General features: G+C 33.7%; 3 protein-coding genes across 12 annotated transcripts in view; 2 read left to right on the top strand and 1 right to left on the bottom strand.

The window, feature by feature from the left end:
- Positions 1–9,991, top strand: part of LOC138323466 (trinucleotide repeat-containing gene 18 protein-like) — a 77,798-nt gene extending 67,807 nt beyond the window's left edge. For 3 of the 6 annotated variants that reach the window (XM_069268101.1, XM_069268103.1, XM_069268099.1), the window contains exons 21-32: positions 7–300; positions 592–696; positions 813–919; positions 1,196–1,564; positions 1,781–1,904; positions 2,205–2,395; positions 2,813–2,921; positions 3,181–3,297; positions 3,538–4,320; positions 6,245–6,366; positions 6,684–6,848; positions 7,224–9,991. In XM_069268101.1, coding sequence (XP_069124202.1) covers positions 7–300; positions 592–696; positions 813–919; positions 1,196–1,564; positions 1,781–1,904; positions 2,205–2,395; positions 2,813–2,921; positions 3,181–3,297; positions 3,538–4,320; positions 6,245–6,366; positions 6,684–6,848; positions 7,224–7,439 — 2,702 coding nt within the window. In that variant the 3' untranslated portion in view covers positions 7,440–9,991. The remainder of the gene's footprint in view (positions 1–6; positions 301–591; positions 697–812; positions 920–1,195; positions 1,565–1,780; positions 1,905–2,204; positions 2,396–2,812; positions 2,922–3,180; positions 3,298–3,537; positions 4,321–6,244; positions 6,367–6,683; positions 6,849–7,223) is intronic. The other 3 variants (XM_069268104.1, XM_069268102.1, XM_069268105.1) reach the window with 3 other exon arrangements.
- Positions 9,992–13,651: 3,660 nt separating this feature from the next.
- LOC138323464 (uncharacterized) lies at positions 13,652–20,191 on the top strand. 5 transcript variants are annotated; one of them, XM_069268096.1, is made up of 6 exons: positions 13,652–13,804; positions 16,545–16,695; positions 17,411–17,528; positions 17,683–17,729; positions 17,971–18,123; positions 19,508–20,191. In XM_069268096.1, exons 2-6 carry the CDS (start codon positions 16,579–16,581, stop codon positions 19,514–19,516), a joined length of 444 nt encoding a protein of 147 aa, XP_069124197.1. In that variant the 5' UTR covers positions 13,652–13,804; positions 16,545–16,578; the 3' UTR covers positions 19,517–20,191. The 5 variants fall into 5 exon arrangements, with proteins under 5 accessions (XP_069124197.1, XP_069124198.1, XP_069124196.1 ...); XM_069268097.1 differs by having other exon boundaries at positions 13,657–13,800; XM_069268095.1 differs by lacking the exon at positions 13,652–13,804 and adding an exon at positions 13,917–14,070.
- Positions 20,192–23,718: 3,527 nt separating this feature from the next.
- Positions 23,719–27,683, bottom strand: LOC138323463 (FAD-linked sulfhydryl oxidase ALR-like). Its single transcript, XM_069268093.1, has 3 exons — positions 27,536–27,683; positions 26,340–26,554; positions 23,719–24,575 (listed from the first exon to the last, which is right to left on the bottom strand). The coding sequence occupies exons 1-3, from the start codon at positions 27,638–27,640 to the stop codon at positions 24,413–24,415; spliced, it is 483 nt and encodes a 160-aa protein (XP_069124194.1). The 5' UTR covers positions 27,641–27,683; the 3' UTR covers positions 23,719–24,412.
- Between the last annotated feature and the right edge of the window lie 273 nt (positions 27,684–27,956).

Here is a 27,956-nt window from a genome sequence, read left to right as displayed (position 1 = left end):
ATTTAGCGGACAATGTTCCCGGAACGGAGGAATGTGGACTTGGCTTGTTAGCTAGCGCAGCAGACGACAGTGGACTTGGAGTACTTGCAAAGTATGCAAGTTGTGCTGCCGCAGAGCACGTTCCCGCCAAAAAGCAGAAAAAGAAGCGAGAGGAAGGTGTGTGCACTACGTCGGCCAAGCCGCCGGAGAGTGTTACTGTATCTGCTGACAGTCCTGTGAATGACACCCCTGTATCAGATAGCACAGACGCTAACACTGCTTGTCCCAGTACAATTACTACTACGCCTGCAGTAAAACGAGGTAGCAACCTCTGTCCTCCTCTGCTTTTACTCATAACACCTAAATATCCAAAAATCTAATTCTTAGAAAAATATATTTTTAGTTGTATTTTCTCCACGCATGTCTTTATAGTTAATATACTTCCAGTTGACTAATACCGTAGCAACCGATATTACATCTAATCTACTTGTAACTTAATACTGTAATGTAGTACATGTAAGTGAATAATTGTGATTGTTCAATGATCAGTGAACCATGTTTTTATTGATTATGATAAGGTATTAAATTAACGTCATGCGTTAATTGCTTTAGAATCCGAATCGGATTCCACGCCAGAAAGTTCCTCGTCAGTCAACAAGAAGAGGAAGCCAGGTCGACCCCGGAAATGTAATCCCAACACGACACCTGGCGTAACCGGTCAGTACAACATATTCGTATAAAGCTATATTCACACAAACGTTCTACTTTTTGGATTTTTTTTCTACTTATTTCATATTATAATTCACTGATTTTTACTATTTGCGTACTTTCAGAAACCATCGTTGCAAGAAATTCTAAAAACTTCTTCTACCACTTCCATTCGTTTGAAGATGTTGTGAAAGCACATTCCAACACATCTGCGCAAGAACGGAAGGCGAAGGTAGGCATTAGGTCTATTTTATCTGGCAAATATCGATACATAAACTATATATGAAGAGATGGAAAAAATGTGATGCTCTATGTTATACAGATATGCATTTAATATAACTAATATTTTTATACAAATGCCTAGAACAGAAAGTTTTATAAGCCTATTCATTTCTGTGAATTTAAATACCATGCCGCAAAACCTGATTTAGGATAAAACAATCTAATGAAAACTAGACTTGCAATTACAAATTTGAAATATATAGCATAACATACTTTGATTTTTTAGGTGGAATCATCTGCTCCAATGGAACCATTATATTTAGACCAGGAATGGTTCATTCGACGAAGTGAACGGATCTTTTTGAGCGAGCCAAGTCCACAACCTTCACCAAACACCGCTAATGCCGTATCGAACGCTCCGAAAACTCCATCTATGGTTACCCCACCAGCTAAAAAGTCCTCACCCACAGCGACCCCCTCTCCAGCCAAATTCAAAAGTGAGAAATCATCACCAACAACGCCATCCCCAGCCAAATCAAAAAGTGAAAAGGCAAAACTTCAAAAAGCCAAAAACATCAAGGAGCTTACACAGAAGGTCAAAAACAAATATAACAAAGCATTCCAGTATAAAAGCAAAGCAAAGGATACCAAACCGGTAAGTCTTCAGGTTACTTACGACCATTGGTCGTATTCATTGCCACAAATTAACATACCGCAATGTGCGATTTAGAATGTGTATTATAGATACATAATTATAAATTTCTGTATTCACATTTTTGTTAAGTTTGCTTTTTGCAATATGACTATTTGAATAAATCGAACCAATATCGAACGAATTTTAATAACATTTGTATATCATTTTGTGATGTAGCAGAAACCAAAACCGAAGAAGGAGCGTTCGAAGTCGGAGCCGACGCCGTGTGACTATGACTCGGATAGTAGTGGTAGTGACAACATCCCTCTCAGTGTACTGCGCGACATGCCCGCTGTCCCTGGTACGTATATTATGACAACCAACCATAACTATACGCCCATAAGAACATGGTTTAGCTTCTTGATTCAGCTATCAAGGGAATTTGTTAAAAAGAGAATATTTTGTTTAACTATTGAAAACATTTAATGGAAACATGTTTTATCAAAGAAATAAACTTAATAGTAACATGGGAAAAAGCTGTTATTTTAACTGTTTATCTAACTGTCATGGTACATGAACTACAATATAAAACGTCGTTATATAATCTGTTTACGTAATGTTCACTGAGTTTTATTCTTTTTTGTGTAATTTCTGTTTGCAGAGCCTCGTTCTTGTGCTATCAGTAAGGAGGAACTAGCCGATAACCTGCGGGTATTGGTGTTTAAGGACGGACTTTTCTATGAAGGTGCCGTCCAGGCTATTCGTCCTCCTGATGTGTATGGCGTTCTCATCGACAATGAGAGAGGTAACAGGCCTCACATCTACTCACAGGAAGAGATCCTTCAGGAAGTGGTTAGTGTTCAACAATTTTAATCTCAATCTCAATATATTAGTTTTCATATATTCTTGTAAATCCCCCACACCCAACCCCCTAATCATTTATGGAAACTATATTGGTTTTGTAAATTTCACAGTAAACACTTCAAACTGCTCAAACAATAATAAAATTGTATTTCATAAATAAATTGAGATAGGATTGAAAACATGCAGTGCTTATGTAAGTTCTCTCCTAAACATATTGTTGTAAATGTAGGAATCTTATGTTGACAAGATGCCCCAGTACAAATAAGTTTTGATATTGAGATATGTTTTATTAAGCTTCATTAACTTTAATTCACCTGGTCTGGTCTTGTTTCCTGCTTGTTTATGTAACAATTTCCGATATCATCCCAGAATTATTCTATATTAAGTTCTGTTCGTTATCGCCAGATTGTAGATGTGAAGCCTAGCACAACCCGGTGCCTCCTCGAAGGAACTCGTGTGTGTGCGTACTGGAGCCAACAGTTCAGTTGCCTTTACCCCGGCACGGTGGCGAAAGGTAAGATAAACTAAATAGTTGATTTTATTTACGTTAATTTTTGTCAGTTATCCTTACTTATTGATGATCCATGTTTTTTTTTCAAAACATCGCACATTACATCAATACAGATTTCCTCTTTCGTTTTATTGCTTTACTGAATACTATGCTATTTGTCTGTAGTATCTATAATGTTTTTGATAAAATTTGTTGATATATTCATTTTGCTTACTATTTTTAAATTCACAAAATACAAAAAATGGTAATATTTTTATTGTAGCGAGTCCCAATCCTCACGCGGATACCGGTTCTATTAATGTGGAATTCGATGACGGTGACTCTGGCCGTATCCCACTGGATCATATCCGGATGCTTCCAAAGGACTTTCCTCATGTTTGTAAGTAATTTCGTATCTCTTGAAGTAATTAAAAAACGAAACTTATTTGATGTTAATAATTTTTCCGTATGGTGAATCAACATTTGAGAAACTATTTAGGGATTACGTATATCGATTTGAAAAAAAACTTTCATAACTAATAACTAGTTTTGTTGATATTCAACAGTTTTCTCCATAAGTATTTAAACAGCGAAAAGGCCTATTCAGACCAAGTAATTGGTGTTACTTTCTGTATTGCAGCATATGATCCGAATCCACTTTTACTTATTGGTAAACGACGTCGTCACACAACGTCTGAAAGCATAGAACAACCTCGGAAATTTCAGAGCTCTACACAGTCGTCTGATTCCACCGTAAAAACAAAACGAGGTCCCGGTCGACCTCCCAAGCCAAAGAAAGATGACACAAGTCATCTGAGTGATGTATCCGCACCAGAGGATGAAGAGGAGGAAGTCGATGTGTGTGGATTCGATGAAGATCGTGATGATGTATTCAACAATGGGTTCTCGATGGAAACGTTCCGAAAGGAGAGAGCGAAATCAGCAAAGGAACACGATACTACACCCAAGAAAAGGGATCGATCTTCGACTGGTACCGGTAAAGACTCTGAAACGGAGCCTAAATCTGGTGGAAAGAAACGGAAAAAGGACCCAGAGTATTGCGATGATACTGGTGATTCAGATATTTCTGAGGATGATGATGTTTCGGATGATGGTTCGAGGAGCTCAGATCAAGGTAAAACACGATATCATTGTAAGGATTCTAGCATCCAAAGTAAGAAACTTCATGTCACCTCTTTGATAAAGGCAGCTACATTTGAGTACAAATCCTCAGGATCCCTCCATATACTAAATAGGAACAAAAGTGAAAGTAGAATTGACAATATGTATGTGGAAAGTGAAAGCGATAATCTGCAGTGGGATGGTGATAGTTATTCCTTTTGTGAAGACACTTCAGGACGTCACGCCAAACCCAAGTGCACAAAAAGATCACTTTCCACTGAAAGTAAAAGCAAAATCGCAGGTACGATCGAAAATTATATTTTCGATTTAAACAATTATACCGAATAGTTGCCTTTCTTTTTGGACTTTTGTAATCAAAACCGATACTGCAAATCTGCTTTTTGTTCATTTGCTTCGCAATGTTGCAATATTCTATGCAAATATCCAGCCCCACATATTTTCTAGCGATAAAATTATCTCGGAGGGATGTTGTTTATTTGTTAATTGTATTGATTATGGAAAAAACATATTTCCATGAAAATTCGTTCTCAGGTTTTATGCAACAAGAACACATGAAACACGTCTCGTATGTTTTTATGCTGAATAATTAAACAAATGATTCCATAAAAATAAAATCAGTACATATTATTAAAGCAAATAGCGTTCATACAGCTGGCGTGAATCCTCTTTGCATATGAAATGGGTTAGAGAGATCCGAAAGAGGATTGTTTGGGATTGATGCGATGCCATATTCATGCATGTATGTGTTCTAAAAACATATCATTATGCTTGCATATTTGCTTGTATAACTGTGCTGCCTTTCAATCAATGCTGTAGTAATTTCTGTTTCTATGTATTCATTGCATATCGATTTAGCATGACCCTACATATAGCCTGATGTATGGTGCTGTGTATCAATTATAGTATGCATATCGGTCCCACGTATATGTGTTTGCTGCTTATTGATAGGACATCAACACGTGAATATTTCTACATAAAAAAATCTCTTAACAGAAATATGAAAAGTTTTAGAGCCACGTGTTGATGTTCCTATTTTGGCTGTCTGTTTGTACTGAAGCACCCGTAGTCTAATATTTTTTTCATATTCATATCAGTAAAACGTATTGTATTGTCATATCAATCTCACATTACCTTTTCTTATCGCCTTTTGTCCATTGTCATCTGTTGTCGATGATGTGTCGTCCGTCAACCATCCGTTAAACCTTTTAGACACTGTTTAAGAAAGAAACTCCCATGTCATTTCTAACGAGACAGGATTTTAGTAAAGTTCGAAAAATGAATTTAAGAGAATTTAAGTTCCTATTTGTAGGGAAACTTTGTAAGGTTATCAACAAGAACAAGAAATTTATTTCAGTAAGCTACTTGAAATTCGGTGTTATTAATAAGTATCACTTTTTCAAAAGGTTAAAATTCAATATTCCTTAAATAGTATAGCAACCCTTCACATAGACTGTCTTGAGTACCATGCATATATGAAAATCCAGATGACTGTACAAGGCCATATATATATCCCTTAAGTATCAATTATAACCACAAGGAATTAAGAAATAAGTATTAAAAATATCTGCCAAGGAGGAGGATAAGCATGGACATCATTTTGTTATACAATTCATCGTCATCATATTAGTATCAATGTTGTGCATGAATCAGTCTATCGTTATTTCATTAGAAAGTCAAATCATCAGAAAAAGTATAGTGACATTTGTCTAATGTTTCCCGTTTTCCTAAACAACAGCTAGAGCAAAACATATTCGATTGAGTTACAAAATTCAAAATTGGCATCTTTATTTTGCAAAAAGTAAAAAAAAAAGTATTATTGAAATGACTATACCACATAGTTTTCTGCAATATTACTTTAGGAGGAAGGGAAACAATATAGTTTTCATAACTCATTCAAAGTTGTCATTGAAACATATTCATTGTATCTCATCAATAAGTCTGGCCACCAGACCAAAGCTGAATTCGTAAGCTATATTTTAAGCTTAATTCTTACACTTTATTTGTTTGAGAATAATTTAAGAAATCAGGTATGTCGTAACGACAAAATCAGTTGGTAAAATTCGTTGAAACTTTTAAAATCCAGTGACTGGTGGCGAGTCTTTACTATCTCATATCTAACAAATATTTTTTTCATGCATGAAATTAAGTTTGGACCTGTTGCTCGATCATAGGTCCAGTAGATAAATTGTATCTCCTCTTTACAGCATTTCTTCCTGCAAGGCAGCTTTGGCGATGGTCAGGAAAGTGTACAAAGCGGCCTGGTCTCAAGGGAAAGGCTAAAAAGGAATTCTACAAAGCCATAGTTAGAGGGCGGGAAAATATTCTGGTAAGAGCAAACCGCTTAACATGATCAGGTGTTGTCACAAAAAAAGACTTGTAGATTAATGCCTCATAGACTGTAAGATAGTATTGCAATATTGCAATTTTCTATAGTCATCAACAGATTTTCGTAAGAACAAAACAGTAAACATGTTCAGGTGATATCGCAAAAAAGACTCGTAGATTAACGTTCTATATTCTGTAAGATCATATTACAATACACTGAAATATGGATTTTTTAAAGCCATCAGTTGATTTTAAAGGACGACAATGTGGGAAGTGGAAGTTCAAATTACGTTTACAAAATTCATTAAAAAATTATAGGTTGGTGACTGTGCAGTGTTTCTCTCTACGGGAAGACCCCACCTGCCATACATTGGTCGTATCGACAGCATGTGGGAGGCTTGGGGAGGTCAGATGGTTGTCAAGGTCAAGTGGTTTTACCATCCAGAGGAGACACGAGGAGGAAAGAAACTTCAGGATATGAAGGTACAATATCCAAATTGTATAACATTGCCTGATGTACGGGCAGACATGTATTCTAACTAGAATTTTAGTTGTAAGAAATCATTATAATTAGCATATTCAGAAACAACCTAAGCTGGATAAAATTAGAAATGTAAATCTAATCCAGTCTGTAATAACCATGTGAAGTGGAAACATTGGAAAGAAGTACGTCAAAACGATTCTAAATGTCGTTCTAGTATATTTTTATGGTATATTTAAACTTCCCTTGTATATATTTCATCGATGATTTACAAACCTGTTTGATTTATATAAAATAATAAACAATTGAATTTAAAAAAAATTTCATATCTATCATGGTTTTAAAATTATTTTTTTAATTTCATTTTGCCTTTTTAGGGGGCCTTGTTCCAGTCTCTCCATATAGACGAGAACGATGTTCAGACCATTTCACACAAGTGCGATGTACTGTCCTACAAGGAGTTCTGTCGACGACAGAAAGAACTAAGGAAAAAATGTGGAAGCGGAGAAGAACAAGATGTGTATTATTTAGCGGGAACATACGAGCCTACTATTGGCTTATTAAAATTCGAAAAGGACATCGATATCACTTAAAACTGAAAACGTGAAATGGCGTATGCAGTGGAAAATGAGTTTTAAACACACGTTGTGATAGGACGAACACAATACAGTTTTAAGTTGGTCGTAATGATAAATTTACATGTGACGTTGTTTTATAGATACATGGCGTCTTCCTACTGTGATATTTTAAATCCCGAGACTTATTGTCTATAAGTTTATCAATCAGTTTGCCGCGAGAAGATATCCATTTACACATAGGACAATGGTTGTTATGCTAATATGGAAGCATTTATCCTTGTTTATCACTGAACGAGGAACTGGAAAAGATTGTGACCAAAGGTTGAACGATAAAAGGTTGCTAAAATGCTTGATGGAAGTGACAGCCATCAAATCAAGCATGTATATAGAGATATTGTTTGTGACACACTGATAAGGTGTAGTGTGTCGAATATACTGTCAATTTGTTGGAGAATTGAGATGAGTTATGGAACACGTTGGGCGTTTTACCACGTCCGAATTAGTGAGGATATGTTCTATAGTTATTACTGTGGTTTGATGCCGAAAAAAAAACACTTTTGTATCAGTGTTAAGATTAAGAGATAGATGACTGTTATGTATTTTGTAATTATGGAAACGGATACAAAATGTCGGCAAAGATTGGTGCTTTTATGAGCCATGGCTCATTAATGTTGAATTATATAAGTAATGTTACGCCTACATCTTTTTTAATTTTATGCTTGTTAGACCATTCATAATTCTCATTTCTTTAAAGGTCCTATGTATATACTATAAAATCATATTTGGCTTTCTTTGTGCAATAACTGGTGCATTCGCATCTAAATGGTATCCTTGGTTGTCGTCCATATATTGTATATACTGAAGTTTTCTACCACATATGTGCCCGAAAGATGTATTTGATAAGTGCTTGATATATGAAAGTGCTGAAAGTCTATGATATACAATTTATATATATATATATATTGTTTCATCTTTATCCTCATCCTTCCTATGGTTGCGATGACCCGTTGCATATATATTTTATGTTTGTTGGATTATTGCATTTGAAAAATAATGTTTATATGTTTACTTGAAAAAGATGATAAAATGTGAAACAAGTTATGGAAATTAAGTTATGTAGTAAATTTAAAGATTCTTATTATAACACATTCATAATTTGAATGAAATCGCATACAAGCATTATCATCAGAAGCAAAGTCTACGCATCCCCACCTGACTGTTTTGATTAGTATAAACTGTCTATACAATAAGTCTACAAATACTTCTATAAAAATAAAATAAGTCTGCAATATGTATGGCAATGTTATATACTAATCAACTTCTATCACAACTAGGCTTTACATCAACAGTCTACACAATTAATAATGTTGGTTCATCTTTAAAGTCTTTCAAAAAAGCAAATAATAAGTGTTTCAATATATTGTAGGTAACGTGAATGTGTGTGTTTATATGTACTGGCGCCAAGCGTCATTGAGACTGGAGTGAATGGGCGGGTAAAATGTTTGAATGTATTACGATATTTAATTCATTTGAACGTAATTTAAGCATCAAATAATCACTCAAAATTAATTGATTGGTAAAGGGTTACCATAGGCGCATTAAATAGACAATTTATGCGTATTGACATATGACAAAATGTTGATGTTAATGTCTTTTTTCTAAACTGAAAAGAATGCATTTGAAGTTTTTGTTCATATAAGATAAAGCAAGCATTTTAGTTGGTTTATTTTTAACAATTTTGTTATTTTGAGTATTTAGATATTAAAGTATAACAAAAATTGAACGAAATATAACAATTTTATGCGATAAATATTTTAAAGCATATTGAAATATTACAAAGATAAGAACTATAAAGTTGGCATGGTATCAAGATGTGTGGATTGGAGCAGTTTCATTCCGTGAAGAAAGAACGAATAAGTACTGTCGGGAAGGATTCGGGAAGGGAATACATTTATGGAATTTAGAGAAAGGCATGTGAGTTAGTATGTCGAGAGTTTAAGTCAGAAACAACGTTTAAAATTAAAATAGTTAGAACGGGTAGTGCAAGATGTGGAATGGTTGTAGCGAAGTGAGCTTGGATCGAAGTGGGAGATAAGGATGACTGGGTTTGATAAAAGCTAGGAATAGGGTGGGGATATTCTGTTTGTAGGCGAGGTAATGGACTTTGAAATGTGTATATGCCGGAGAAAGGGGTCAGGAACCGAATTTCATATTTGAGTCTGGTGAGAGTCTAATGTGTCTGTGAGGTGAGAAATGACTGCAGTTCAAACTTTGTGCGTGTTTGTCATTCTAAAGTTGTCGGTGATATATATGCATGTGTATAACTGTTTCCGTGATATCTGTTTAGAAAGTCTATATGTGTGATATTTGTCTGGTTAACTGTTTGTGTAATGTATTTGTCGAAAGCATGTATGAGATACATGATTTATACGCATTACAAGAACAATAGTTATAGTTAATATGGCAGAAATAATGACAATTGTATATAATGCATATTGTCTTTTAACGTCTAAAACATCAGACACCTATCCCTGACTTGTCTCAATAAAGTTACTGCTCATTAAAAATGTGTTCTAGTTCGTTAATTCCAAAGTGAAAAGAGATTTTAATTGTTGTCTGTTGTCTGGACTCCAGATATCCCATGGATGTAATATCTGGTATTTTTTCTCTTTCCGTTGTCATCTTTCCTATGCTGAAGTTAAATGGGACGGAAAGCTTTCATGCGTTTATTGAATAAGTAAAGGGTGTCTAGGCGTGTACAAAAAAAAGACTAAGCATTGTTTGTATTCCATTCATGAAATTATCCCAGAGTTTCTTTCAACAGAGATATAACAAGAGCATGGATAAAAATGCAATGAAATTCTGACCTGATGTTCCTGCATATTTTTGTTTTATTTCTATGCTTTAAACATACAAACTATTTCTTTGGTGCGACTGAATAAAAGTTAAGTAAAGGTTCGTATGATTCATGGCTGACTATAGGTCTTACAAAAGACATATTGATAAATACTTAAGCCATAGCTAAAATAGTACATGATCCGTATCGGGCATAACATAAAGACATACGAGTGGATAGCAATAAATATATCAAAGGTCCAGAAACATAGAAGCATTAAATAAATAGATATTTGCAACATAATTTGTATCCATAAGAACAAAAAATGGAAAAAAAAATTCATGCTTCGCAAAATATTCCTGAACATTCGAGCGCATGTGAATTCCATGTTGAAATGACAGTGATCCAGCATCACGGATATCCGTGATCCTGGTGTGTCGTTAGTAGAGCAAAGTAATGCAATTAAACAAATTCATCATTTCACATATCTGTATAACGTCAACTATACGGCGCTAAAATTTCACCATTTACAATATATCTCTCGATTTTGTCAACAATGAGTAATGGGGAATAGTATTGGCTTTTAAATATTTAAATAACAGAAACATTAAACAAATAAAGAATTAAGTGTCTCACATGATACAATGTCATAAATCAAATGAATATTAACTCTTAAATTATAAAAATGGAAACCGACATACATGATTGATTAAAAGAACGAATAGATAAATTACACAGGTTTTGGCAGAATATCATTGTCACACAGCATCTTCATATTTGCGTGTTTTAATTGATTAACGCCTAGTTAATCAGTTTACACTTCCATCATATAAGTACGCATTATTAAAGCATGTTGATGTTTAGTATTTATTGTTATTATTAGTACAGTACATACTAAATTTGGCTTATACTATGTGGTATACGCATTTTGAATTATATTTTGCATTCATTAAAGTTAATCCCCGTCCGTATTCCGCATCATATGACATCCACACGACTCCGCGATGTGACAGCTGTGGGTATGTAGGAGCGGATGAATACCACAGACTCTGGTTTGATTACATGAAACCTTACACGTCCGAAGTAGTTTTACGTCCGAGTGGAGAAATGTGTACTAAACATGTAATCTGAAACAGAGAATAAAACACATGCAGAGTCACATTTCCAGCTATGGCGTCGTGTTTAAGCAGTGGTATCCCACATCATCTTTTTCTAATAAATTTATTTCAAAGAGATGCATTCGTATGTACAAATGTGGTCTCGTAAAAATGTATAAATGTGTACGTTTCGTCCTGGTCTAGTGGATACGTGATGAATTTATCAATGTATCTAGTCATTTTCATGTTTATGTGGGATGGGAGGTAACTCGTGTATTTACACTAAATTGGAGAGCAAATACTAGCCACAGAGACAATTCAAATAACTCTCAACACAGTTTATCAATCCATCCTAGCGGATAAGGTATTAGCATTATACTTGCTGTCCCTACATGATCGTAAAACTAAATTTAGGATATTTTCTATTTTCTTTGTCTCTTCTTCCTAATTGAACATGGTAACTTATTGTTTCGTGAAACCTTTCATATCTTTATTATTTTGTCTTGTTATCTGACAATGGAGCTAAAATTGTTTGACAAAAGCTAAGGCCCGTTTACCAATGTATGGGAAATCATATACAATAGTGTAAGGTGATATTTGATTTTCTAGCATGCAGTTAGGTTATGTGCAATAATACTTGTGCTGTAATTTCCCATTAAGTAAGGAGTTGACGCTGATGTCACCATGGTTACCATTTATCATTTGTTACAATACTGAGTATACCAAAAGTATTTTAATGCCGGTTCATATGCAGTGTATTTGGAATTTGAATGGTTAGAATTCCAAAACTTTGGTTTGCATTCCCGTAGAATTTCAGAAGAATTCCTGTCTACTGAATGGTGTTCCACACATTCCACTGTGTATAAATCAACCCAGTCAAGTTAAAAGACGAATATAGAATAACCATGGTGGGACATCTTTTAAGTAAGAAAATAAAAAAAAATACCCCGAGAAAAGGTTCGTGCTTGTTTTGCACCCGAAATTTGTATACAATTTATACTCAATTGAAGTTTTCTTTACTCTACTATTGTCTGCTGATCAAAAATAAATGATAATATATTTACTCACCCTACTGTAACGCAGATATATCTTGAAATCCCCAGTCGTGCTTCAAAAGAAACAAGAGCTTCGTTTTAAACAAGAGCAGATTTAATATAAGATACGAATCCGATCTTTGGATATTAATCTGTGCCAGTGATTCAGTATTATTTGAACACTAGTCGTCTGTAAGCAAAACTATTTGACTGGTATATCGAATTACGTTTATAAAACTATTCAAATCAAGCGAAATACTGAATAATGTCTAAATTTATCCAGAGTTAACACACAAATCCACCATATGAATAAACCTTTTTAGTGTAATTGTCACTCTCTAGATTTTGCTTTCATACGAAGATTTCTTAAACAAACGCTAATCGAAAAAGAAGAGAGTTAACTTCAGTCAAAAACTTTAAGCATAAGTTACATAAGGATATCACTAAAATCGAGGCCTCTAGCATATACCTTCAATCCTTTGTTAGCTTTACTGATGATTATCTACTACATGTAATTGTATAGTTTTAGTGCATGACGATAGGATACACTGTGAGGGAAAAGATCAAGGGATTAAAGTACTCTTTGATAATAATGCAATCTAGTATCGTTATTAGAGTTCTTCTGGTTGCAATAATTTCGATTCCATGAGTTAGATTTTCCATTTCTGGGTGATAATATCACTGTATTTATCTGAAAGTTTTCAAATTCAGGCTGTTTAATATCACATAGCTTGATATGTTTTTATGAATATAATGGAAAGTATCGATCCCTAATTGAAAATTTAGAATACAGAAGATTGAAAGAAAATTTTATTTGTATATGTTATACGAGGTCCAACGTAGTCGCTGTGTACTGATGTCATGTTTACATTGTCACTACCAGATTTATCTTTTTTAGACTGGTGGAGTAGAAGACGCTTATCCTTCTCGGCTACCTGGTCGTATTCTCCGTGTGCTGCTCAATGAGCCTATCTTTATATGTATTCAATACATGGTATGGTTAGCGTATCATTTTATACTATAATATTTAATCTCCCTTTCGCTTCAACAGTTTTTCTTGATGTCTTTGGTCAGAGTTATACAGTGAAAATTCAAGGTTAAACAAGCAAATAATCAACATAAAGAACCATTTAGTTATTAAATCACACCATGGAAAGATTTTAGACATATTAATATTAACTGTATTCAATACATTTGGAATGGTATCAAGTTATCACGAATGATTGATAAACAATCGTATAAATGTCATTCATTATATGTGCGCTGAGGGTGTATACACATGTATTTGGCACTTTCTCTTAAAGACCTGTGCTTCTAGCTTGATTACGAAGGATCTGTAAAAAATAATCTTAATTCTTTACTCCAGGCTCTTGAATATTTCTAAATACAGACCGCAGTGCATGCTAAAGGTTGGTAAGTATTACTAAGTACTTGACTTTAATCCATATTTAAATCGTTACGGGAGGGTACCATATTGTATACTGTGGCCATACCACATCAGTAATCCGTATGTAAATATTTGTGTATATTCTGATTCCCTCAATAGAATAGTGTCTGAAATTAAGGGGATGGTTCAGACATTGAACTTCACTATATACCAGGTGGATTCTAATTGGGATAGTATGCGTTTTATGGATTCCTAACAGTGCATTTCTGGATAATCACTGACTAGATTCAAGGTTAGTCTTTTACAACAAATAAAAAAAATCTGGGATGATTTTTAGGAAAAAATATTACATACCACATACCATTGTAATGTTAAAACGTTCTATAACTAGTAGTATGGTTTCCAGAGTTACTTTAAATCTAGAACCAATCATAGAACTTTGGTATGCCTTGGTTTCTCGTGATTCACCGATAAAATGCTTATACTATTACATTATCAGAAGTTAAAGTTATATTTTCACAGTCTGGAATACATGTGCATCTAAATGTTTTGAATATTTTTTTCCATTTTGTTACAAGATTGTGTGACTTTTAATTACGTGCACTAAGCCATTCTAGCTTTCCAGACGAGACAGGTAAATTGGTAGTATATAATGACATTTTAAAATATATTGCACGGTATTTACTTCATTCGTGTATAGCTTAATAGGGCTATTTAAAGTCTATTATTGTAATTACATTAAAAAGCATGTAATGTGCTGATATTTCGTAGTCTATTATATAATTTACATTTCTGATGGTAATGTTCCACTACTTATACCGGCATATACTACACTATTACATAATTATATTGATACGGGGTATAGAAAGACAACATAAAAAATTATATTAACATTAAAATTAGTTAAAAAATGAATATATATATAAAATCGTTAAATGATTCCCGATGGCCTTTTAACAATATTGTAATCGAATAGTATTTTTACTTTATGGTAGAGCTAAAATTTATATTAGTCTGTTCCGGACTAAATTTTATATATGTTGATAGGTATGACCAACATATGTGACATTGGCAAATAATAAATAATATAGATATTCGCCAACGGTGATCGAGTTGTGTCAGTGCAGGCGGAGAGAGAGAGAGAGAGATGACAAGCCAAGTTGTCTAGTTAAATAATGGGGCAATACCGATCCAGTAAATAACGAAGTTATACAAGAAATATTATAAAGTTTATAAGACCATTTCATACAATATAACAAATATTGTATATGAATAATGTAATTAGATATCTTATGTATATGTATTTTGGATCAACATTGATCGATGAATAAATGACAACTTGGTATGCCATACAAAAATGTTCAAGGTGAAATTCTAAAACATTTCTATTTCTTGAAGAAAATAAAAGAAAAGGTGAAAATAAAGGGAAAATACACTGAATAGTGCAATGTGCTATCGACAGTCTAAGACGCATATTAAATACCTCGGTAATAAATTCTACAGAAGTCTTTCTGTATAGCTTAATCTCATAAAAAACATATACTTAACCTAAATTACATTGCATAACACCCCCAGTAAGTAGTCGATGTCACTCTTACAATACATTAATACACAAGAAAATATTCTCAATTCAGGTCATGATCAATTTCTTAATCGTGTGCTCCAATATTCGTGCTAACATTACTCACATATGAGAAATGTCAAAATGAAGATAACACCAACATAGCATGCCAAATACATAAATAACATTGGAGTCAGCTTCAGCCGAAATTACAACAATACTTTTATTGGGACCAACATCTATATAAACAGAGATTTACTGTGTCGGTATCGATCCGTTACAGGTGCGAATGTTTGTTTGTGAATTAGGTAGTATCGATTTCGGTAGGCTGTAATCAGGGCCTGATAAAAGTGTAAGCCTGACTTTCTCCTCGTCAAATTAAGTTTCCTGACGCCGATAACACGCAGTAAGTACGTTTACTTATATTTTAATTTCCGTGTCTTTATAGAGAATACAGGAAATTGTAAGGGTTGATATCCCAATATTTCTGTTGTTTTGTAGAAATCATTACCTTCACATACATCGAAGAACAGCAATTTAAAGATGAAACATAAGTATGCACTTAAATAACAACTACGATTAAGAAACTTGACTAACATGACAGAAAAGATGCTATTTTTTGTTCTGGTTCCCAGATTAACCAAACTGCAGAGTGATTCAGCACATTAAGACAATCATGTGAAAAATATGTTAGTAACATTTCACTTACAGAGAAATATTGATAATGTATTAATTGCCTTTATGTAGTATTCTACTATCACATTCACACACATTTTGCCATCAACCTTACAATGCCATCAACTTACATGGGGGTATAATTTAAACACATTTAAATTAAACTCCATTAACAAAGCCTGACAATAAAGCAATGGTCATCTCAAATGACTAACGATAAAAGTATCGAGTTACTACTTTAGCAGTTAAAACAACAAGATTATTTTAACTAAAGCTGTAAAATACAAGACTCGTTTCTTTTGATCTTCTTGAGAACTAAGATTCCTAAATCCTTACATTTATCATTAGAAATCTCTAATCTATCTAAACATAACGATTTTTTACCATGACTACACAGGAAAAAGACAATGTGCTCATATTTTCGATTTACAGCAGAAAGTTTATAAACTTTATTTCCAAATGTATGGTTTGCAGTTTTAGTTGCTATGAATAATTCAATATGATAACTTACAGACTACATCACATTTCAGGGTTGAACTTGTGTCCTGACTCACAACATCAAACATGGCCGACGGTCGGTGTAGATGTAATAGAGGCCTACCGGTCACGCCACAAATGTATCGCCAGAAATCTGACATGCAAGAGGAACTTCTAGTCAAACTTGGAGCCAAGGAAGAGAGGGTATGGTGAACTATAAGCAAGCCTGATCCATGCTAGTTAACAGATGAAAATGTATTTTGTTAATTATTTCAAAGTCCTTTAATCTAATAGAAGTTTCGCTGCGTCATTCTGTTACAAACTGAGTGTTGTATTATATTTCTCTTCAATTTTTTATTTTTATTCTGACCAAATTCAATTTTGTAAAACACATATCAATGTTTCTTTTCTTTCAAAAAAGAAGCATCACCTGTCCTCACTGACAATGTCTTCAGAGTCCTTAAAATCTAATTCCTTTTCAGAAAAATATTTTATCTGTGTCCATTTAAACCAGTTTTTGGGTAATGGTTCTTTAAACACCATAACATAAGATGAAGAAAGCATATAATAATTTCGCAAATATGGAGTTACAGTGAAACTGGTGGTCATTTAAAAAGGTATCTAAAAGTTTATTTAAACATAGTCAATCATTGAAACACAGATATTGAACTCTGTTAAAGACTAAGTCTTCTATATCCACAACAAAGCGCTTTGTATGGAGTTACAGTGAAACTGGTGGTCATTTAAAAAGGTATCTAAAAGTTTATTTCAACATAGTCAATCATTGAAACACAGATATTGAACTCTGTTAAAGACTTAGTCTTCTATATCCACAACAAAGCGCTTTGTTTGTATAGTTGTTTGTTCAGTTTCAGACCATCGCAGTATGTGATTGCAATGTAAACACGTCTAATTGTAGTTTGACTGGCATCCCGACATCCTTTACCGTCGTATGGAGCGTCCACAATCCAGCGTCATGGCGGACTACTCAATCGACATTAAAGTCGGCCGACCCAAAATGTACTGCGTCGGCATTCGTAAGTCGGTTTAAGTTTGGTTATAAATGCAGTTCATACGATTTCTTTATCATAATTAAAGTAACAAAAACTTAATATATTTCAAATGTTGATTTTTCTGATTAGGGTATATAAAAAAAAGTTAAAAATAAGTTATTTTTATTATCTCTTTAAGGGAATCCATGGACTTGTGGGAACCAAGCACTACGACAGATGACAATGGTAAGTTCTTTTTAATTTATGAATTTGACAATCCAAAGTTTGTTCTTAATTTTAAGTCGGCTAAATATTAATCTGAATACTAAACATGGAAATCTGATATCTGGAAAAAAGATAATAAAGATGTAAATTATCAATTATATACCATTTTGAATTAATGTTATTTTGATAATGGAAAATGCCTGACTACAAACCATGCATGTATCTAAGTATAATGATGTTATAGTGAATTCTTTGTTTACAGACAGCAAAACAAGGTCCTCGAAGTCTTTTCTTCGGCAGGAAACCTAAACAGATTAATATCCTGAACATACATCGCCCGGCGTCACCACGAATAACCACAGCAACATCACGTATTCGTCTACAGCCCTTGTCGATAGCTAGGAGTAAAACAGCGGTATATACCATACAAAGTTCATTATTAAACAGTTAGATTAATTAAATTCTTTAAATAACATTAAGCTGCAAAAGATGGCAGCAAATGATAATAATATGTGAAGTAAAAAATAGGGTAATGGAAAGATTTTGAAGTTAATGAGGACGGGACAATGCACTGTCCTTAAACGCATATATATTTCAGCAGTAATAATATTTCTGTGCGCCAGGAAGGCTGCGCTAAAACAAAACCAGGTGAATTGTAATTCTTTGATAGTAGAGATGTAAAAAACATTTACAAAATGCACACTAAATCACATTTAATTACGTATGTTAGCAGTTGTAGTATTTAATGTAACTTGTTGATAAGAAAGTCAAAGTATCATGTTGTGGATACTAGTGCTATTACTGATAGTGTTCTTGGAGATGATTTTAAAGTATCAATGAAAGCCATCACAAATTTAAGCGCACTAGCAATCGGAGTATGGAAATAGATACAATTAGCAGCACTAATCTCTACAAGTCTGAAATAAAAGTGATGATCAACTTCAAAATTAAAAATATATATATATAAAATGCTAGATAGTACACGTTTGATCGAAAGCGTAAAAAGTTTTTTTTATTTTGTAAATTCAAGATAAAGCATGCACATGGTGTGTGTTTATCCAATACTTTGCCGTTCATCAAATACAGGTATCGGCTCAAATCTCAATGAAATTCTCATCCGTCTGTCTATAAACAGTGAACCATTCTTGTGAGGTATGAAAAATCAAAACGGAGTATATGTAGCTCCTAATCCGTTCTGAGGCATAACTAACTTTATTCTTTATGGTAGTTCTTTTGTCATACATAATTCTGACTCAAGAAAGGATATTTAGTAGTCATAATCTCAAGGTAACCAGCCTAATTACGAACGTCTCTTTAGGTAACTGTAATTACGCCAATAGCTTGTTTTAAATCACCTTAACAAAGTGATTCTGTAAAATTAAGTTGTAATATGCTATAATTTCTCTCGCTCTGATACACTCTTTACAAATTACAACAATTAACATGTCATTTGAGTCATATTTTACGAGAAGAATACTACTTCAAAACAGATTATGAATCAAATACACAATATCAGAATTAGCACAGAGCGGAAGTTATAAATTAATTTCATGTGCCCATGTTATCTCGTTTGTACGAGTAATTGTTTGACTAATCATTTAACCTCGTATCAACGTTATTTCAAAAAGATTAGTGTCTTGAAAAGCTCTGAAAAACTGTTGGTCATGTATTTTAATGGAAAACCATTATAAAAAAACGTTTTTTGTTCAGATTGATAACGCTTAAGTTACCTTTTAGTCTTAACCACAATGATATTTTCAATAAAATGAATCTCACAATACTTTATTTCTGTATTTCAGATCTACTAACATGCCAAAAATTTGAGAGGAAGGACATTGCAGCAGTGATTCAAACAACGATTTCCTTTGAAGATTTTAAAAAAATGCTCGAAGCCAAAATAGCCTTAATATATTTGCGCCAAAAGAAACTTAAAATTCCCGACAATCGAGAGCTTACCGATAATCTAAAATTATCAATAGCTTTTTTTGTCTTTGCCATAAAAATTGAAGATGTTCACGACTCAAAAATTGTATGTATGATTATACAATACACATATCAATACTAAATCAAAGTTTCTATAACATTCCAGTACTGCTCATTACATTATTTTCGAATACATAACACATGGGAAATACTGAGCGTTTGTGTTTTTACTGCAGAAGAATTCCGTCACAGTATACTATAGGGTAACCTCCCATGCGGATAGGATTCCATTGTGACACATTATTTTGTGAGCGAAACTCACGTCGTTTTCTCTGAAAAGAATGACGTTACGCTCGCAAACACGTGACGCCATAATCGATAGGCCTACATACCCGAAAGGGCAGATAACTGTAAATGTTAGATAGTAATGGTGAATATTTGTTTTACTTTAAAACCTGTAGAGTATTTTATAGTGATAATCATGTAGAAACGTAAGTTTAATTGTTTTATTGTATACCTATACAAACTGTGCTAAAATAAAATTTGTCGTAAGTACTTGATATTGTGTTCATTTGTTTTATTAGTTTTGTGCGTCTTTCCAACCAATCATTAAAAATGTAAATGTAGTAATTATAGTGGTGAAACATAAATCACATTACCTAAATGCATTCCTTTGATTACATCCCCCATGTAAATATGTCAGTCTGCTCTGCCTCTCAGTAGTGCTTCAACTAGTAACTGAAACATCCACAAGATTCAATTACTGTCCAATTGTAGATAGTTTCAAGTTCATATCTTATCGCATTTATCACAGAATACGCAATGACATATCTGTTGTTCTTGAAATTCGGTCCACAACTGCTTTCCGGACTGTCCTTCACCTCTAATACGGTAACTGGGAAAGCATATTCATCCTCTATTTTTGTTGTTGTTGTGGCCAGATAAGGTTATCCGGATTTAGATTCGTCAGGCTCATATCTGGGAACTCGGTCCTCTACATAATGTATTCTGTTTTTGGATATTACAAAATGAATACCTATCCTGTAATATGGAAAAACGGAATATCAAACTTTATCTCCGAATGGGTATGCATCGGGGTCTTCTCCTCTTACGAGATGCTTCTGAAACGCCCCCCCCCCCCCCCTAGTTCCTACAACGTAGATTAATCCTCATCCTTCCGGTGCCTTCTGTTTCATTTTTGTCCAAGATGCCAACCAATTCGTTAAGCACTTTGGCATGGTTACCTTCTGTGCCCCATTTAAAAGCAGCAACGTTACATGCTATATAGCTAGCAATTTGATCGTTAGGTCAAGTAGTAGATGAAGAAAGCATGTCGACCGCAATAGGATGCGGAATCTGTAAGGACAAAGACCAAGATATAGCCATCTCTACGTGGTCCTCCATCTTGTCAATGTTCATTTGGCTACCATCTTCATCGTTCTATTTTCCTGGTATCATCCTCCGTCTTGGTGTAATCTTGATCCCTATTCCTTCTGTTGGCCCTTTGTCCATGGCACACTCTCTGACCAATACATGATGTGCGGCGAACAATAAGTGTGTATATCATGCCACTTTTCTTATTTAGATGCATCCGTGGCTTATTTTCACTCGGTGACCTTCACATACTTCACCATCATTGTCTTTACCATGTTTAACTCATCAAACAATTATGATATTGGGACCTGCATCTTACAGTCTTTGCTGGAACATGCTGATAGTTCATTCCAGTGTCTATATCATCAATGTGGAATCTTTATCAGACATCCATGATTATACTTTCCTATGGAAGACACTAATTCCTCGATAGCCTTTAGTTATTATCATCGTTTGTGTCGACTGAAGATTCTCTTTATCATCGAGTGTCTAGAGAAGTGCTTGAGAGTCTGATGTGATAGTCATAAACTCCAACAGCTTTCCCCTGAATCTCATTCCTTTTCACGTCCTGCAACAAATTTTCCAGACTATTTGTTGCAACAGCTATTCTTCAAACTAAAACATAACAAAGATACACAATAGATCCCAGAAAGATCTTGACGTCCACAAAAGAATTAATGTTTATTAAAAGAAAGGCGACTAGTTTTTCTTCTTTTCCACCTCCTCCTAAATATTTGACATAGTCTACATAGCCGCGAGACACTTCATTTCAATATGACAATAATCAGATCAGTTGAGGTTAAAGTTCAAAAATGGATATGCTGAATATGCTAAATAAGACTTCTTTGGTACTTTCTGGAAATAGTGAAATCAAAATGTGTCAAAATTAAAGATTGTCGCCTTTCGGATGTCTTGCTTTCAGATCAGACTGAAATTGCAATATGTATAACAAGGCTAAGGGCAGCACAAACTTTAAACTTCGTGAAAAAAAACATCTTTAGTATTTTTCCGATAAATAGCGTTGACAAACTTTTATTGTTGGCCATTTTGTTTGTGATCAATTCGAAAATGTAGTAGGCAAAACTAAGACCCAAGAGCAACATATTTCAGAATATGCAGGGAAATTCGTTCAGTACTTTCTCAGAAATAGTGATAACACACTTCAGCTATCAAAGTCAAATATGGCAGTCTGTCAGTCATATTGGTTTGGGATCAGTTCAAATATATAAAGTCTCAGAAACAAATCCCTTCTTGACATTATGAGAAAAAAGTTATAAACAAATAATTTATGAACGGCAGACGGGCCTAGACGAAAAACAATTTGTAAAGCCCATACATATGAAGATGGTGTGAAGATGATGGCTAAAAGAGGAGGCCTTAACAATCTAGAACTAGACAATTTATATATCATATATTATAGAACTGAAGTACACAGTAAGTCGTTTAAAGATGTTAGTCTATTTGATCCCTGAGACTTTGAATGAAAGTCAGGGTCATTCATTGTGATGAAGGTAGCCCTTCATTCCAGCATGTTACAGCCCCAATATCAGGGCATTAGGCCTCTTTCTTATTGACAAGAAGTTGTTTTTAAAATTGTTGCATATCTGACCTCTGTAACCTAGAATGGAGGTCAAAGTCCTTCATTTGAACAAATTTGATAGCCCTTTATCCCAACATGTCATAAGCTCAATATCAGGTCTCAAGGTATTTTAGTTATTCACAAGATGTTGTTTTAAGATTTTAGCTATTTGACTCATCTGACCTTGAATGAAGGTCAAAGTCATTCGTTTGAACAAACTTGGTAGACCATCATGCCAGCATATCAGATGTCAAATATCGGGTATCTAGGCCTCTTACATACAGTATGTAGTTATTCATACGAAATTATCCTCTGTGACCTTAAATGAAGGTCAAGGTAATTCATTTAAACAAACATGGTAGTCCCTCATCTTAGCATGCCACAGGCCCAATATCAGGTCTCCATGCCTCAAAGTTATTCACAAGAAGTTATTTAAAGATTTTAACCATTTTGACTCGTGACCTTGAATGAAGGTCAATGTCATTCATTTGAATAAACTTGGTAACCCTTCATCCGAGCATGTCACAGACCCAATATCTGGTATATAGGCCCCTTAGTTATTCACATGAAGTCATTCAAAGATTTTAGCCTTTTTGATCCCTATGACCTTAAAGGAAGGTCAAAGTCATTCATTTGAACAAACTTGGTAGCCCTTCATCCTAGCATGCTTCAGGCCAAATATAAGTACCCTTCCCTGGGCCTTTCGGTTCTTGAGAAGTTGTTTGAATGAAAAGTTTACAATCAGAGGACGACGCCAGACGATCTATGATGAAAAAGAGATGGCTCGTCCGTTTACTTATGTCAGTATATCAACCAGGCACCATATACATTTCCATGCTCTTTTACTCCATTCTGATTTTCCATTTCTTATCTCATCAACACACACAAATAGTTATTGACTTATTCACTCCTGCAAATTCATAATGAACTGTTCTAACCTTTGTATTAGAAGAGTTTAAATGGTCTTCAGGGGTGAAGGAGTTCAATTATCCTCTTACACCACCAGAAAATGGGATGACCAACACCATAAATCAGTGTAAGGCGACGGAGGGGAAACTTGACAGTTGGTATTACTTGCGAGGTACTTCTCCAATCTTCATACTGACACTCATTAATTAAAAACAAAATTGATAATAATTAAAAATAACGATTGTATTTCATATAAAATCACATATACACAATCATATCACAAACTTCCACTTTGAAGTGACAGGAACTTTATTTCTGCTTTTGACAGATATGGTGCTGAAATATATATAAAAACAAAAACAAGATTTCATTGGAGATCAACTACTAATTCACTACTGAAAATCACAGAGGAGAGCAGAGGTCACTAACTATTCTCAGTAACTGTACTGTAAACCAATTTTTGTTTCACATGCAATTCATTTTAGAAAATTTTGCGATCAAGGTATAAGTTCGCGAAAGTTTAGTTGTACAAATTGATAACTCTCACAATTATTTTGAAAGACATTTCCATTTAATACTAAATCGGCGAAATTTCACCAAATCGAGAAATTTGGTAACCGCAAAAGAAAGTTGGAATACATTATATTTATTGCTATTGGTTAGCTACAAATTGAACAGAAATTCACAAATAGGTTTTTGTACATTATGAGCACTCTTGATTGAACTGCTATGAGAGATAGCTATATGAATGAAATGATGAAATAAAACAAAATTGATCCACGGTCTTAACCTGTAACAATATGGTAAAGAAATGATTTATAAATCATTCTGCAATGTATCATGTTAAAAGAATATAAAGAATGTAAAACTTCCAAGATTGTTAAAAGGTATAAATACAATATATTAATACTATAATGAGTCATCCACAGCTACCATCCTTCCAGCCATCTCGCCATCGTTCATTGACTTTACTACAGTCAAATTCTGGTTTGCCAAGTTTATAGTTAACACTGTTGTGTAGCCTACACATCCACTGAGAAAACTTATGCTGACTGCTGGTATCTGGCTGATTGGTTTTCAACCTGTAACATAATTAGAACAATAGCAATGATTGGTTCTTTAATTCAGTTCAATACCTAATAGCAATTTAAAGTGACTGCTAAAATTTTCATGAAAATCTTTTATATCATGAATATAAGAAGTAAGATTTTTTTTTTTTTTTTTTGTAATTTTTTATTTTTCAAAACATGTTCATATAATAATGTGATATTACATCATCATTGCCATCTTCATCATCATCATCATCATCATCATCACCACCGTCAACATCATAGTCATTAAACTCATTTTCCTCATCTTAATCATCATCATCATCATGATCATCATCATAAACATCATCATAAACATCATCATCTCATCATCATCATCAACAACATAAAATATCATCATCATCATCCTTGTAATCATCATCATCCTCCTCATCATCATAATTCATCAAACATCATAATCTTCATCCTCAAGTAAGATTTTTTATTTCAAAGCTCTAACTTAGACAAAATTAACCTGAACACTAACTGCTTACAGGTATAGTATTATAATCAAACATTTGAAAAAAGATATGTTTGACCATGGTCATGATTGTTCTCAAATCAACTACCAATATGCATCTTATGAACAACAAGTGTAAACTAAGAAAATATATATCATTTTTTTTAACAATTCTTATTTTATAAACAAATTTTGAATATGAATGAAAAAGATTTGTCTTCACTTTTTTTAAACAAATGTTTCCTCAGTCATTTAGATCAGCTTTAATTTTCTACACAGATAACAAGCAGTTTGACTTTGTATCTCTAAGTAACCATTCTCTGTAACAAGGGGAAGTAACTCTGATAGTCGACCGATGCTTACTCTTCTCTTAGATCCTCTGCACAGTAATCACATGGGTAATACTTGGAGAATAAGTTGATAAACTGTTTCATCTCTGACTGCTGTTTTAAATTTGGTTTGTCAGGAAAGTATGCAGCCATTGTATGAAGAAATGACCAGGTGTTTCGACCAAGGTCATTTTTGTCCAATGGACACTGAAGGTCAGTTTTAAGTTTGGCTTTCATTGTTGTTGGAAGCTGTTGTGGTGTAAGAAATCAACATGTAATTATTTAATAAAAAGGGACTAGCATTTTTTTTCATATAAAGCATACACATCACCAAAGAAATAAACATAATAAGTATATTTAGTAAATGCTAGGGCATCATAATGTTAAACCGTATTCAACCCAATAGGCACCACTGTCTTCATAAACGACCCTCACGATCGGCCTCCCCCTTTTTGAGGCCTCAATATTTGACTTACCTCGACTTAAATGCAGACTGAACCAATGAAAACTGTGTATGTTTCTCAATTTGGTTTTTTTTTTTTCAAATTGATTTATATCTTAATCTGTGCAATGATATTGCGAAATATGGTCCTATTAAGGGACCTTTCATTTCTTCAATTTTCAAGTGTTCTGGGCACATATTGGGTCGAACAGTAATAGACTTTCAGTTTGTGGTATTAGTTGATTACTGATGATTTTTGACAAAAAGGGAATTGTTTTAACTTTTGTTATCATATAATTCTCATATTACATTATGCAATCAATTTTTTTTAACAATTCTTATTTTATAAACAAATTTTGAATATGAATGAAAAAGATTTGTCTTCACTTTTTTTAAACAAATGTTTCCTCAGTCATTTAGATCAGCTTTAATTTTCTACACACATAACAAGCAGCTTGACTGTGTATCTCTGAGTAACCATTCTCTGTAACAAGGGGAAGTAACTCTGATAGTCGACCGATGCTTACTCTTCTCTTAGATCCTCTGCACAGTAATCACATGGGTAATACTTGGAGAATAAGTTGATAAACTGTTTCATCTCTGACTGCTGTTTTAAATTTGGTTTGTCAGGAAAGTATGCAGCCATTGTATGAAGAAATGACCAGGTGTTTCGACCAAGGTCATTTTTGTCCAATGGACACTGAAGGTCAGTTTTAAGTTTGGCTTTCATTGTTGTTGGAAGCTGTTGTGGTGTAAGAAATCAACATGTAATTATTTAATAAAAAGGGACTAGCATTTTTTTTCATATAAAGCATACACATCACCAAAGAAATAAACATAATAAGTATTTAGTAAATGCTAGGGCATCATAATGTTAAACTGTATTCAACCCAATAGGTACCACTGTCTTCATAAACGACCCTCACGATCGGCCTCCCCCTTTTTGAGGCCTCAATATTTGACTTACCTCGACTTAAATGCAGACTGAACCAATGAAAACTGTGTATGTTTCTCAATTTGGTTTTTTTTTTTCAAATTGATTTATATCTTAATCTGTGCAATGATATTGCGAAATATGGTCCTATTAAGGGACCTTTCATTTCTTCAATTTTCAAGTGTTCTGGGCACATATTGGGTCGAACAGTAATAGACTTTCAGTTTGTGGTATTTGTTGATTACTGATGATTTTTGACAAAAAGGGAATTGTTTTAACTTTTGTTATCATATAATTCTCATATTACATTATGCAATAATTAGCAAAATGTCATCATTTTGAATAACATATCTAATCTGTAATTTTAAAATTAATTAAAAAATCAATAAAAATATAATTGTTATCAAAAGAGTTATTTTCCTAAAACATCTTGATCATGACATGAGCAGTCACATGCTTTATGAAGAGATTAACTTCTTATTATCTCCCCTGCTTTACATAACTGTGGTAATAAGGTATCTAAAAATGTCGGAAAAAGCATCAAAGGACAAAGACACTTTTAAAATTTACATTGTATCTATTTGAATGAGGAGAATCAAGTTTATTGTGTATATTGTTATCTACATCTCTAATAGCGATTTTCAAATTACCACAAAAAAAAATGACTCAAAAAAGTTTCGTCAACTTGATCAGCATGCTGGCACCGGTTAGCAAAAATTTCGTTAAAAAATAGAATCAGTTGAAAACCATGATTTGTTTAAACTTAAATGTCTAGTTAAATCAACTTACACTTCTGTCTTTCATATACTGATCAATATAAGAATCGAAGTCAGTACACGCCCTGCATGGCTTTTTACCATGTCCTGACATAAAGTCATTCATGGAGGCGGCCATGTTTGTATCTGTGACAGTTTCCGATAGTCGTTAAATTTTTCCACCGAACAAAATTGAATTAAGAAGATAAATAATAATACAATACTCGATTATGATAACAAGTATTAAATGAATATCCATTAAAATATTTAATAAATCTTTGTAATGTTGTTTCATTGTTTCGTGATTGTCGTTATCAACCAGGTTAGCCTCCAAAATGGCGACCAGACGGATTGTTCACGATCAGTTTCGAGCTCTTTGCGTATCGTTTGGTCGTATGAAGAAAACAGGTAATTAAAAAAAATCAATTGCGCCTTTCAAACATTCAGTATTGTTG

This window comes from Argopecten irradians, chromosome 5 (assembly GCF_041381155.1).
Source record: "Argopecten irradians isolate NY chromosome 5, Ai_NY, whole genome shotgun sequence".
NCBI lineage: Eukaryota > Metazoa > Mollusca > Bivalvia > Pectinida > Pectinidae > Argopecten > Argopecten irradians.
Note: the sequence above shows the minus strand (reverse complement) of the source record. Positions and strands in the feature narration are given on the sequence as shown.

Bases quoted from the DNA above. Each gene is read 5' to 3' on its own strand.
- LOC138323463 (XM_069268093.1), bottom strand. From the start codon at position 27,640: ATGGCCGCCTCCATGAATGACTTTATGTCAGGACATGGTAAAAAGCCA. The intron at 26,555-27,535 runs GTAAGTTGATTT...ACACCACAACAG, and splicing joins AGTATATGAAAGACAGAAGT to CTTCCAACAACAATGAAAGC. The intron at 24,576-26,339 runs GTAAGCATCGGT...ATTATGTTACAG, and splicing joins GCAGAGGATCTAAGAGAAGA to GTTGAAAACCAATCAGCCAG.
- LOC138323464 (XM_069268096.1), top strand. From the start codon at position 16,579: ATGGCCGACGGTCGGTGTAGATGTAATAGAGGCCTACCGGTCACGCCA. The intron at 17,529-17,682 runs GTAAGTCGGTTT...TATCTCTTTAAG, and splicing joins AATGTACTGCGTCGGCATTC to GGAATCCATGGACTTGTGGG. The intron at 17,730-17,970 runs GTAAGTTCTTTT...CTTTGTTTACAG, and splicing joins CACTACGACAGATGACAATG to ACAGCAAAACAAGGTCCTCG.